Source organism: Columba livia, chromosome 11, assembly GCF_036013475.1.
Source record: "Columba livia isolate bColLiv1 breed racing homer chromosome 11, bColLiv1.pat.W.v2, whole genome shotgun sequence".
Taxonomy (NCBI): domain Eukaryota; kingdom Metazoa; phylum Chordata; class Aves; order Columbiformes; family Columbidae; genus Columba; species Columba livia.
Window position 1 is genome coordinate 9,915,544 of NC_088612.1, and position 12,489 is coordinate 9,928,032.

Here is a 12,489-nt window from a genome sequence, read left to right on the forward strand (position 1 = left end):
AACAGTATTTTGGAATGCCGACTTTTTTTTCCCTTCAGAAATTCTTGTAACACAAATAAACATTAAATACTTTAAGGCAGATCACTTTATTTAAAATGTCTATAAATATAAAATGCATTAATAAGACCTCTTAATGCTTGTTTTGTGGTTTGACAGTAAACGTAATAGCTTACAGAGAGGAGTTAAGTTAATATAGCCCTGACCAGTAATGTTCTATTTGCTTAAATGCAAGCATTCAAGCCAAAATTAACATTCTGGTTTCTTTTAGAGGCAGCCCGCCATCCTGCAGTGGAGCTGAATAAGCACTGCCTAATTTCACGGGGCAAATCCTGTCCCCCAGCTAAGACTCACAGGAGGCTGACAGCGGTCACATTGAGGCAGGAGAAAAAGATCCCAAGCGGGCAGGAGACTCTCATTGGTGTGGTTACGTGGAACACAACTGACTCTGCACCAGAGAAGGATGTAATAGATGTTGCCCTAAGGAGCTGGGGCTGTGCTGTTCCTCATATCGAAGTTTTACAGATGAGAAACTGCCACACAAAGATTGACCATGCCTGGTTCAGGCACTGCCCAAAGAGTGCGGCTGAGCAAGGTTCAGCTAAGGCCTGCCTAAACCACACTGTTACCTTATCTCTCTTCCTGAAATATTATACAGTTTCTGAATTATTCTTCAGCCTCTTTTGCTAGGATGAAAATCAGCTTCCATTATGGCAAATGGAATGTTAAAATTCCCTTTTATAGCCTCAGAATGAAGGATCTATACAATGATACCTATGTGTTTGCCTATTATTTTTCCTCAGTATCTTCCGATCTTGCCAGCCACTCAACCAATTTCCTCAGGGAGGTAGACGCCTGAAAGACACTACGTTCCTACAAGTCTGCGAATGTAGGTGGCCAGACAAAGGAGAGACACTCTGTCAGTGCTCCTGTGAAGGCTGCAAAGTTGAAACACAAATTCAGATCCCATCAGACATCAGAAGAATCACATGGGTGAGCCTGTAGGAGCAATGACTTAACAGTGGGAAGCATTTCAGCTGGATTTTGCACCTTAGGAGATGTCAGATAAATGTGTTCCTCAGCCAAGACTCCTCTTCCATGTGCACTCTCTAGTGTCTAATAAAGAGGTGAGCTCACACTACAGCATCAGAATCTAGCTTAAAACTCCATCAGCTAAATCCATTGGAAACTAAGCTTCAATGTTTGCATAATAAACGGGTGTACAGAACGCAACCTTATCTATCAGTACCTCTCCATACATATATATTCACACCTGGCAAGCTGATGCTACTGAGATCTTCTGCAGTACTCCTCAGCCTAGACAGACAACAGTAGTCATGTCCGTCTTCTGTTTAGGACTTGGTTTGTCAGTGTACTTAACCCTACCAATCTTCACAGGCTGAAAAAGCTACACAACGCAGCGATGCACTAGTGGCTACTCTGAAATAATTCACCTTTTGGTACATGGATCATCAAGACAGATGATTAGACGCATGTTTTAAGAACTCTCACAGCCATAACACCCTGTCCCAGCCCCAGCAGAACTGTTGGGCACAACGGCAGATTTTTATTATCTCACTGATCAATCAGTGCAGAACAGATTTTAGGAGGACACCGGGGCTGCCACTGAAAAAAAAAACCACCAAACACATCCATCACCCTTCTAGAGGTCCCAAGCATCTGACATAAGGAAGAAACTCAGCCTTGACACATACTCTACATCCAAATATACATTTTTGTTAGATCAAAAAAATGACTTGAGAAGCAGGTTTGTTCAGAGCTGAACTTTTGTTCTGCCTGCTCACTGCAGATCTGGTATGTGAATTTAAAGGCACAGAACCATGGCTTTGAGAAGAAGGTGGTTCTTGTACCCCAGCAAACACATCCTCAAGTGCAAGAAAGCCAGTAAGTAGACTCTGAAATGACGGTGGCACAAATAGATTTGTTGCAAGACGACATTTCCTACAAACCCATCCAAACAGATGTACAGACACAATAAAGCCCTATTAAGTGACTCTTGCCACAGCATGCTAGAAGGCAAATAAAAGGTAGACAGACACAGAAAAGCCTCTCGTTAGTGGAAAAGACTAGCTAAACAAACTCCCTGCTTAATCAGCAAAGCATTTCACTACAGGAGGGCTCCCTCACCCCAGTGCTTGATAAAGGAATACAAGAGCTCTTCAAAAGCTGTTGTCCCGTAGCCGGATTACAGACTGAGCATCCATCACTCAGCTCTCCACCAGGAGGCATGACCAGTCAATTACTATTAAGAACTGTTATTTTTTTTTTTTTTTGCAAGCCCATTTGCTCCTCATGAACAATGGAGCAGTAGTCAGGAGAATGAACTCTTCCTGGAGGTTACAATAGCATGGGCACAGGAACACAAACTTCCTCCAAAACTTCCTTGTGCAAGTACTTCTGGAAGGACCCCTACCAGCTCTGACCAGAGTCTCCAGTGTCCACACACAATTTAGCCATTATCTCTTTATTAGGACTGCCAACAAGTGAGTAAGCAAGCACTCATGGTGGGAGGCTTTGTGTTCCCTTATCAACAGAGACGGAAGGCTTAGCTGCTAGAACAGCTAACAAATGAACACACACACCACATACAAACTTGCAATTTCAAAAAGCAAACCTGGCAGATTCTCTGCAGAATTTCTAGAACGCTTCTAAAGCCCACCTCCATCAACTATTCAGAGGTAGGATCAGCCCCACTTCACATAGCACAAGAGGTCCTGGGGTAAAGAGAATGGGATCAGGGGCAGTTTGGTGAGAAGTTCGCCATGTTTTCTACAACAACCATTTTCATTATGGAAAAGTCGGAGATCAAAAGTGTTTCTAACTGACTTAAAGCCAGGTTTTCTGCTGGAAATCAATATAACTGCTGGTTTCAATAACACTTTGACTACCTGCTAGAAAATATCTTTTTTAAAAGACATCATGTCAGACAAGACCATCTATCCACTCTGGGATACTCTCTTCTAAGGTAAACCATAGCAGTACAAAAGCCACGGTGGGAAAATACAACTCCTAAACAATTATGTCCTAACTGAAAAGCTGCAAATTTTCAGTTTCAACAAAGTTTTATATTGTGATGTCCTCGGGCAAAAACAGGGAATCACACAGATGGGAGAGAAGAGGCACATAACAAAAAACCAAAACCCTTCCTAATACCTCAAGGTCAAAACAGCTACCCAGTTCTGCTGCCAAGGACTCCAGCTTTAACCTACCCTGGATATGATCTGTTTACTCTTGCTTCTTCTTTTAAAAGTAAAGTGCCCACTTACCATATTCATAACTGTGAGGATGAATCTCTGGGCAGCCTCTGCACCGTGGTATTGGACCATATCAGCATCTGCCACCACCAGAGTTTCTACTGTGTACTCGTTGGTCAGTCGAATGGCGTTTCGTCTCTCCCTCCAGTCACTGGTTGATTTCATTTTCTTGTGTCTCTTCTTTTCTACAAGTCAAAATACTTGTTAAGATCATAATAAAACATTTATACTCCTTTAAGCAAATATTCTTGTGCAAATTCAGATTGCAATGACCTTTATTAAAGTGTCCTTTTCTGATTAACAGAAGCAACCAAGATGTTCCATTGCAAGTACATCTGTACCTCTGTGTGCAGATCTCTACGAGACCACCAGATTACATCCAAATATGAAAGGGAAAAGAGAAGTCCAGAACAGTAAAGGATTAGCTGTAATTCAAACAGAGAAGCCATGCTCTTGCAAAAATTTGAGAAATTGTAAGTCCTGCTTGTGAAAAGCATAACATCCCATTGTAATGGAACAAGTGCCAACTAAAAAAAATCTGCTCAAGAAAACTTTAGGATTGGAGACTGTCCTTTGGGATACAGCATACACTCTAGAGTCTGCAGGTTCTCCTTAGCCAGAGAAGCGGTAAGATATTCCTGGAGTCAGTATTTCCATCGGTTGCATTTTTAATTGCTACCAGCATTACTAGGGCAATGTGACAGAACACAAGATAGAGCCTCAACTTTTTAAAACTAAGTCAGATTGTTTTGGAACATGCATTACTGGCCAACTGCAGAAGTCTCTGGACAAAACCCAGAAGGTCAGGCTAGATAAGACCTTCTCAAGCTTTCTTTGCTCATTTATTGCTGTTGGCATGAGCACCAGCACCAGCAGCTGCAGTCACCGGCCACCTACGTGCAGAGCTCACATGCCTCGTTACTGTGGTATGTAGAGCAAAAGCAGGGGACTCCCTCGACCAGCTGATCCTTAATGAACCCAAGTGACAAGAACCTGTGAAAAGGACCCATTCTGAGGACTACAAAATGAAGCAGCATTCAGCTAGGATGAACACAAAAATTAAACCACACAAGTTAAACTTCCCTTACTCCAAACTAAGAGACTAATTTGTACTCTGCTAAACTGAAAGGTGAAACGTGTTTCACAGTTCAAAGGCAGATGTGCAAAGCAGCTGAGACATGAACAAAGGAGAAATTTAGTTCAGATCTGAAATTGAATCTACTCACTTCTTTGCAGTCACAAAAATATATATATTCATGTTTTCAATTGTAAAATAAAAGCAAGGCAAATTAAGTCATTAAAACAAATTTATTTTGCAATAAGAAACGAATGGCCAAGGTTCACTGAAATTACATCTGCCTACTGCTCAGCCTGCAATATACTGACACTAAGATACTGTCACTGGTATTAATGTCCATTTCTTCCCACGAAAAAGGGAACAGAACACACAATAGGCCTTGAAACAGCATAAGCACAACATTCAGTGCTAAAGTGACATGGGACAGACCATAATGGATGATCACAGTTACCTCTTATGTCACATTACACACGAGCATTTCCCAGAGCAGAGAATCCCTTTTAAATTTTCTATAGAATTAACCTGAGACCCTGTCTTAGCAAAGCACCGTTCTGCAGCAGGCAGATCTGAGTTAGTGTTCACTGATCCTGTTTTTCCACAGTTGTCTACCAGCTCTTTCAACATAATTCAGCTTGAATTTCCCTTCTTTCCCAGGCTGATAAATACACTCATCCAGACCATCAGTTTTCCCCTGACCAACTCTCTTGCATTCAACTCAGGGTGATAAACTCTACCAGCTCTAAGGCCCCAAAGCCCACCTGAAATGGAGTCCCTGCCTTCTGCTCATTCCCACATTTTCTGTCTCGTCAATACACACATTTGCACATGTCCATCCCGTATCCCCATTCTGAGTAGTCCAGCAGTCATCCAGTATGGCTCTGCACACCCTTTTCTGCCCAAGGCATCAACTGTCAACACTGGGTACATATTCTAAACTGAGAAAACAACCATGAAATTCTATTTGAATCTTTAAAAAAAGATTTTGGAACTATCCCCCCCAGGTCTAAAAAGACAGACAGGGGCCTATGGACAAGCAAAAAATGAAAACCTGGGGTGCTCGTAAATAATGGAAGGTACGCACCAGCAGCAGAGATGAAAATAACCAAATTTCAAGGCTTGTTTTCACAAGGACTGCAGGACAGCTACAAAAAAGTGCACAATCATGACAAAGCTGCCTCAGAGCACATCTGTATGTTTTTAAGTGCTGTGGAAAGGCAATAAAATAAAATGGAGCGACCATGGCAGAAAGAAGGAAAGATGAATGCACCTTCGATTTGCCAACTATGAAATGGAAGTGACTTCAAACGTTTGTGGAAAAAGCTCGCATGTTTGTTTGTTTATTCACTTTATTCCATTCATGCACCCATCCCTCCCTCTGCACAGCCATCCGTCTTTAGCTGCAGTGCTTTCAAGGTTGTTATTGTTATTATAATAACCAGGGGAAACAATAATAATAATAATTATTATTATTATTACTATTATTATTATTATTACATTATTATTACCAGGGGAAAAAAAGCACAAATCAAAGAAGGAAGTGAAGGCAAATTATTTCAGAAAGAACATGGACCTTTTGGGTCTTGCTGCTAGCAATCAGAACCTACCTGCAAGTTACAGCACTTCCCCAACAAAGTCCTATTTGGGTAATTCCCTAATAAATTAAAAGCTTCCAGTTGGTAGCAGTCTCCTACCTATAGAGGAGTTGCTTTTATGGGGGGCTAGGCCTGAATCTGAGAGAAGTCTGGGTCTGGCATTGAATGAGCTGTGTAAATGGGTTTAAGTAGAAGAAAATAAATTTAGCGTACTCTGGGTTTTCACTTCAAAAAATCTCAGTTTTGGTAGAAGACGCTTGTGTCAGAGGAGTCACCCACTATGCCAGACTGTACCTTGCATTTTGTGGAGAAGAGGCTCACCTGCCATAAGATTGCCCGGTGTGGTCCCTGCTCCGGAGGCAGATGAAGGAGCTGGCGAGGCTTGGCCGATTCCACTCAGTGCCTCTTTGCAGAAGGCAGCTGTACAAAACTCTAAAAGGTGTGATTTCTGGAGAGCAGCAGTGTAAAGGGACTCCTGGCAAATTGCTGGGTAGTCTTGGTTCACACGAAGCCTCTGGCCCCCATCCCTCCATAAGCTTTATGTGAAGCTGTGGACTGGCTGCTTTCCACTGGGTGGTGGGGATGAGAGGTTGTGTGTGGAAAACCACCACCCCACAGGCCTGCCTAGAAACACAGCCAAAGTGACCTCACTGCTCTCGTCCTCTCCCTCACATTCTCCAAGTGTAAACTTACCAAGCACTCAAAACAGGCAACATGTAATGGACTCAAGGGAGCCTACAAAGAGCTCAGGTGGTCACCAGTGAAACACAACAGAAGAAGGGAGAGCAACACAAACTACTTGAACACAAGTGTCATGAGTCCTCCTTTTCATGTTTGTAGCTCCTCTACAGGGTAACTCTACTTTATTCTTTTTGTTCTTGCAGAGGGATACTTAGGGTGGTCTCTGTTTGCATCTTCCTACCTACCACACACACAATTTTCCAGTGTAATCAAGCACATAGAGAAAATACAAAACTAGTCATTTACATGGATGAACCATCGCAAGCAGAACAGAAGAAACACACATCCCATATCGTAGACATTTGACAAAGCAGAGAAAAAGATCCAAAACCATTAGCAAAAATCCTCATTAACCGCATCTGCAGCTCACACCTGAGGTGAGTCAACTTTATGGAGGTATCAAAAACCGCCCCCATTTCCAGAGCCTCACTTCAGAAACAAGCCAGCACAGAGAAGTCTCACTCCTGCCTCATGTGATTTATGGACTATGGGCAGAGAATCCCTCCACGAGTGCATGAAACTCCAAACTAAAATAAACATCGGCCATTAAAACAAGGATTAAATGCTTGGTGGATTCTTTATTTGAACAAACTGATGTTACAAATTTTGTGGTGCAGATGTTAAGTGTTAGTGTGAAGGCATGAGAGGCCATAAAACACGGGCAGGAGCCTGTCATAAGAGTTTACATTGTGGGGAACATACATAACCAAACTGCACGCTATTTTAGGAGTCAGGTGTTCCCCGCTTAAGAGGTCAGACAGTTTCATGTGAAATACGAGCTGAAACAGTCAATCTACAACACAGCACGTATATGCTGGGGGTGACTAGGTGCAAGGGACATTACTCTTCTGCCAGTGTGTTACACAGTCTACCTGGCTAAAAATTCCACAAAATTTAGGACTATTAGGTGAAAGGAGAAGAGTGGTACACCCCCAGATCCTCACATCACATTCTGCAGTCCAGCAGTCTTTGCAATCTTCCTGACAATGGCAAAAAAATACAGTCCGTGCTGCCATCAGAAGCACAACAGAGCTCTTCTGAAGCCTCAGTAGAAAACTCCTGATGTTCAGTGCTTTTTATGGCAGCTCAACAGATGTACAATTCCAAAGCAACCGCCCCAAATGACCTTTTCCTATTACACACCAAAAGCCCCGTCTAGCACTGTCTGCTTTTTGGCACATTCTTGCTGTAATTGCAGAGTCCCTTCCTGCTCCTCCTCCCTTCCCTTCCAACAAACAGTATTTCCCAGACTCATCCGAAAAGCAACCTCTTCTTCTTTAGCCTTCCACTTTTTTTCCTCCCTAATCTTTCCCTTTGTAACTTTAGCTACCTCATTCTAGTTAAATCTACCGAAAGTTCCTGGATGTAGTTCAATGAAAGCCACAAATAAAATTAATATTGCTGAATCCTTTATGCAAGGCCAGATTTCTCCCTAGAAGCTCTGTTCTATTGCTGCCTTAAAAATCCTCTCCGGTTCCTCCTCAGAAGCCCTTTGCTAACTTCACCCATGACCCCTTTAACATCTCTATATACCCTCACACAGAGCGCTGACTCTATTTTCCTTTACACTGTTACCTCAGCATCTTGAAAAAAAGGAGGGAGGATGCAATTGGGGCAAACAGCCAACATTAGTTTTCCCTGTGCCCCAGGAGTTTCTAGAGAATCTTTCACTGGCACTCCCATCAGGTGGGTTTTATTAGTTTCAATTAAAAATAAAAATCATCACCTCTGCAAAGCAAAAGACAGAAAGAAAAAAGAGATTCTGCACAGAAACCAAGCCTGGAAATTAAAGAACAGAATTTCTTGAGGTGTACGCTTACTAGTTAACCTGAAACCATAAGTCAACCATATGAAGGGCTAGTTTGCTGCATTATTAGAGGGACAAGATCCCACAAAGTTACTGTGGTACTAGATGTAAGATACAAATGCCTCTCAAAAGGCTAACAGTTCTGTGTTTGAACAATCAGATTACTGTAGCAATGTCTCTTACCCATTGCTGTTTAATCTAGAAAATCATTGCCACTTAATCTAAAAACTGCACTAATTGAAAAGAGAAATAAATAAAATCTATTTTAATGGCTTGATTTCATGTCAAATCGAAAAGGCGAGGTGTAAGGCGGAGCCCAGGAAGGAAGTGAAACAGCAAGTGGAAGTTAACCAGCAGCATCTACATTCCAGGACGAGAGCAAAAGCAAAACCTGAACAGAATACAGGCAGGCTTCCTTCTTAGTTTGAATTAAGATCAAGGGATGGTGGGTTGAAACATGGAGAGTGCTTATTATTTAAAAACACATCAAGAGAAACATGCTATGGTTAAATCAGTCTACTCATGTTTGGATCTGACAGCAGAGCTCCTTCCAAACTGTTTATTGAACATCATCTTTCAAAAGACTGACTGCACAGACAGCACCAACACAGCGGATGCCCACGAACCACACAGGTCAGCAGCCTCATTTGCTCAGCCTGGGGATCAAGTTGCTCATGGTTAGAAGTTGCAAGACAAATTCGAACAGGTTTAGAGCTCTGAGACTACCAGGATGAGGACATATGCTAACACAGCCTGAGCTAAAGGAGCAACCAGAGATCACAGGACAGCTCAGAGCTGCAAGATTGCCAGAGGCACATAAAAAAGTCCAGTTCAAAATTAATGGACACCACCAGAAACAACCCTTCACTGCCTCCTGTGTGCTTTACATCCACAGCTCTGTGCATTGGTTACCTTGCAGCTGCAGCTTTCATCCATACAACAACAGAGAGGTTCTTCTCAGAGCAGACACAAGCAAAGATGGAAAAAAGAAACTAAGAACAACAGACACTATTGGAGCTGCTGCCACATCCAGAACTTCCCAACCTGTTTCCAGCCACGGGAACATGTAGCCCCCTTCACCTCTGTCAGGACACTGCACAATATCGTCCCTGTGCACTGGACTTTTGTACCCCCATCAAAACCTTGGGATTTCAGATTTACCACCACCAGCTGCTGCCAGTGGGTAGCCTGAAGCCCAGGGATTAAAAATGCTTGCTCATTCAAATCACACCCAACTGCAGGCTGAGAAGTGTTTTCTCATTTTTAAAGCCGTGTTCTACAAGATGGTTATGCACCTCCAATTTCTTTCTGACTGGAATGGCAGACAGAATCATGCAGAATGTAGTAAAAATCACTGCATAGCAGAATGATCCATTGCTCCCTAATCAACCTCCCAAAAGTGTTATTTATTTTTTCACATGGCCACTTTCATACCAAATCACAAGTTCATGACTATTTGTCTGGCACAGCAGCAAACAAGAACTTGAGACCAAAGTCATGAACTCTTTCCTGCATCTCAAAACACCACAGAGATTTTATTGCAAGGATTGTTATCCAAGTTAGTCTGTGGCTTGGACACATAGTTAAAAACTTATTCTCCTGCAAAACACACTCGGTCATCAACATAACACATCAGAACTTTGTCTTAAATGGCAGGCCTGCGAGACACCGCAGGATTAGCACTATGATTCTCTGTCCACTCACTGGTTCACTTTGGCAGCAGGATTTCAAAGACTGCCACCTCCTAACTATGTGCACTGATCGTCTTCTTTTTAAAGGTCACCTTCACTGTAGGCTTTCCGTCAAGCTACAAAAAAGGACTCACGTAGGTGAGACAGAGAAGACAATTTAATGGTACAGAAAGCAGGGACAGTAAGTACAGCTTAATGGTAAGACTGTTAAAGTGGGAATGGAAATACCTGCTCTGCCACTCCCTCTTAGCCTCTGTGCCTCAGTTTCTCATCCTATATTTGATTTGCCCTATTACTAGCCGTAAATTCTCTGAATGAGAATTGAATTCTTTTCTTTGTGATAGACACAAAAAGGTTTCACCTTGCTTGGGGCCATGGGAGAAGACCCTGTAACACAAATACAATTATGTCCAAGTGATAAGGAGTGATACAAGACTCTGAACTCAGACTCCTCAGTTTTAACTGCTTAAACTCCGCTGATCTGAGACCAATCACAAAGCACAGCTCTAATCCGCTTCAGAGCTTTAGGGACTACAAAACGCTTGGCTGCAGTTGAAAAACCTGGAGGCCAATGATGCCAGTTATTTTATTTTAATGAATCTTTAATGAAGGTGCTTAGTTTGCAAAGAATGTTTTTACAACTGCCAGCCTGCCCAACTCATCCCGGGCTTTGGCAGCTGAACTCCAGTTGCTTCTGCTGGGCTTGGGAGAGCTCAGGGAGTCACCAAACCAGGGGCTCCCCACCTGCGGTCTGGCCTCACCATGACACCTGTACCTTAAGAGTGGTGGCACACGCCTTGAAACCGGCCAATCTACTTCTGGTGGTTTCCAAAGCCAGTAAAGAATATAGGTTCATCTCCCATGATGGTGTTGGCTCAGCAAGTCAAATTGAAGTAAGAAGTAGTGTAATAGTGATTTTTAATCCCTAATGTATACAAATGTGTCAAACTACATAGGGAACAGATCAGCCAAGAAATAAATGGGCAGTGTAAAGAGCAACTTTCAGATCCAAAGGCTCTTGGTACCACTGCCAGCTCAAAGTTAGTAGCCCTAATTTGCAAATAAAGCAAATGTTTGAGAGTTAGAGTCTAAATGATCTCTAATTTTCTGCACCTTCAGTCTCAGGTTCACATTTTGGGACACCTATGACTGATCACTCATAATTACAAACTACCTCAAAGAAAGCTTAGAGCTTTTGAATAGTGGCAAAACCTGCCCCAAAGTGTTCCCATCTTGGCCATACAAACATGTAGCTGCACAACACTCGGTAGCTTTTGTAAGTAAGGTCCCAAGTGATCTGCTGACAATCAAAGGTCAAACAACCTTAGGAGTTCAGGCCAAAGTCCCAATCCCCAACTCTTGGCTCTAACCCTGTGCTATGTTTTATGACAATATAGAAAAAACAAAGACACCTAAAAGGTAAATGATGGGCCTTAGTCTCCTTGGGGCCACCTGTCTGCCTTTTTAGCCAGAACAACCACTGGAATACCTGTGAAAATCCCAAGACAAGGATGGCATGCACTAGACAACCTAGTTTATTGCCACCTGCCAGTTTGGGTTTCGTTATGTTCCAGTGGAAACTAGCACTGAGTTTTATTAGGAACCAAGTGAAGGAGCAGGACAGCTCTTCTGCGTGCAGCTGCTCTGGGAGGGGAAGAAATCCATACGCTACACATATTTGCGTGTCCTCTTTTTTTATTGTCTCTTTTGCACCTTGACAGTAGAGGAAGAAGAAACTGGAGTCCCTCCTGCTCCACATTATCCACATTGAGGGCTTCATCCAGAACAGACCGGCAATAAAACTTCACTTGCCACGTGCAATGGAAAAGGACACTTCTGAAAGGTAAACTGCTCTAAAAGGCTGCTGTTTATCAGCCATAAGGAAACAATCACACACTTACAGGGAAAATCCAGACTCCCTGTTCGGAAGACCAGGGACCTGGAGAAACCAAGGGATTTATCCACACGAGTGAGACACATTCCCATGGGCAAAGTGCTGAATTTCAGGAACAGGGAATATTCTGTGCTTGCAAACACTTAATCACATTACATCTTCTGTATAGCTCATTGTTGAAATCCTTGCTTTAATTCTTCAACAGATGCTTCCTAATATGGACTAATACAGGTTGCATTACATCTCTCTATTTTTAGTGCACATGTTTTTTGGCCATAACAACTGCTGCTTCAGGCCAAGTCAAACCTACAGAGAAAATGCAGCTAAGAGACAACAATTAGAAATGGGGAAGTCCAATGTAGCAGTAACATGTGTGTAGGATTTATACCTGTTCAGGGAAAGCATTCCCTGCAT

General features: G+C 42.6%; 1 protein-coding gene across 13 annotated transcripts in view; it reads right to left on the reverse strand.

Moving 5' to 3' along the window:
* ADAMTS17 (ADAM metallopeptidase with thrombospondin type 1 motif 17) overlaps positions 1 to 12,489 on the reverse strand; it is a 191,601-nt gene that overhangs the window by 163,626 nt on the left and 15,486 nt on the right. For all 13 annotated transcript variants that reach the window (XR_010475409.1, XR_010475408.1, XR_010475412.1 and 10 more), the window contains exon 4: positions 3,285 to 3,457. Coding sequence is in view for 4 of the 13 variants with exons in the window: in XM_065076676.1 (XP_064932748.1) it covers positions 3,285 to 3,457 (173 nt within the window). In the remaining 9 variants the exon portion in view is untranslated. The remainder of the gene's footprint in view (positions 1 to 3,284; positions 3,458 to 12,489) is intronic.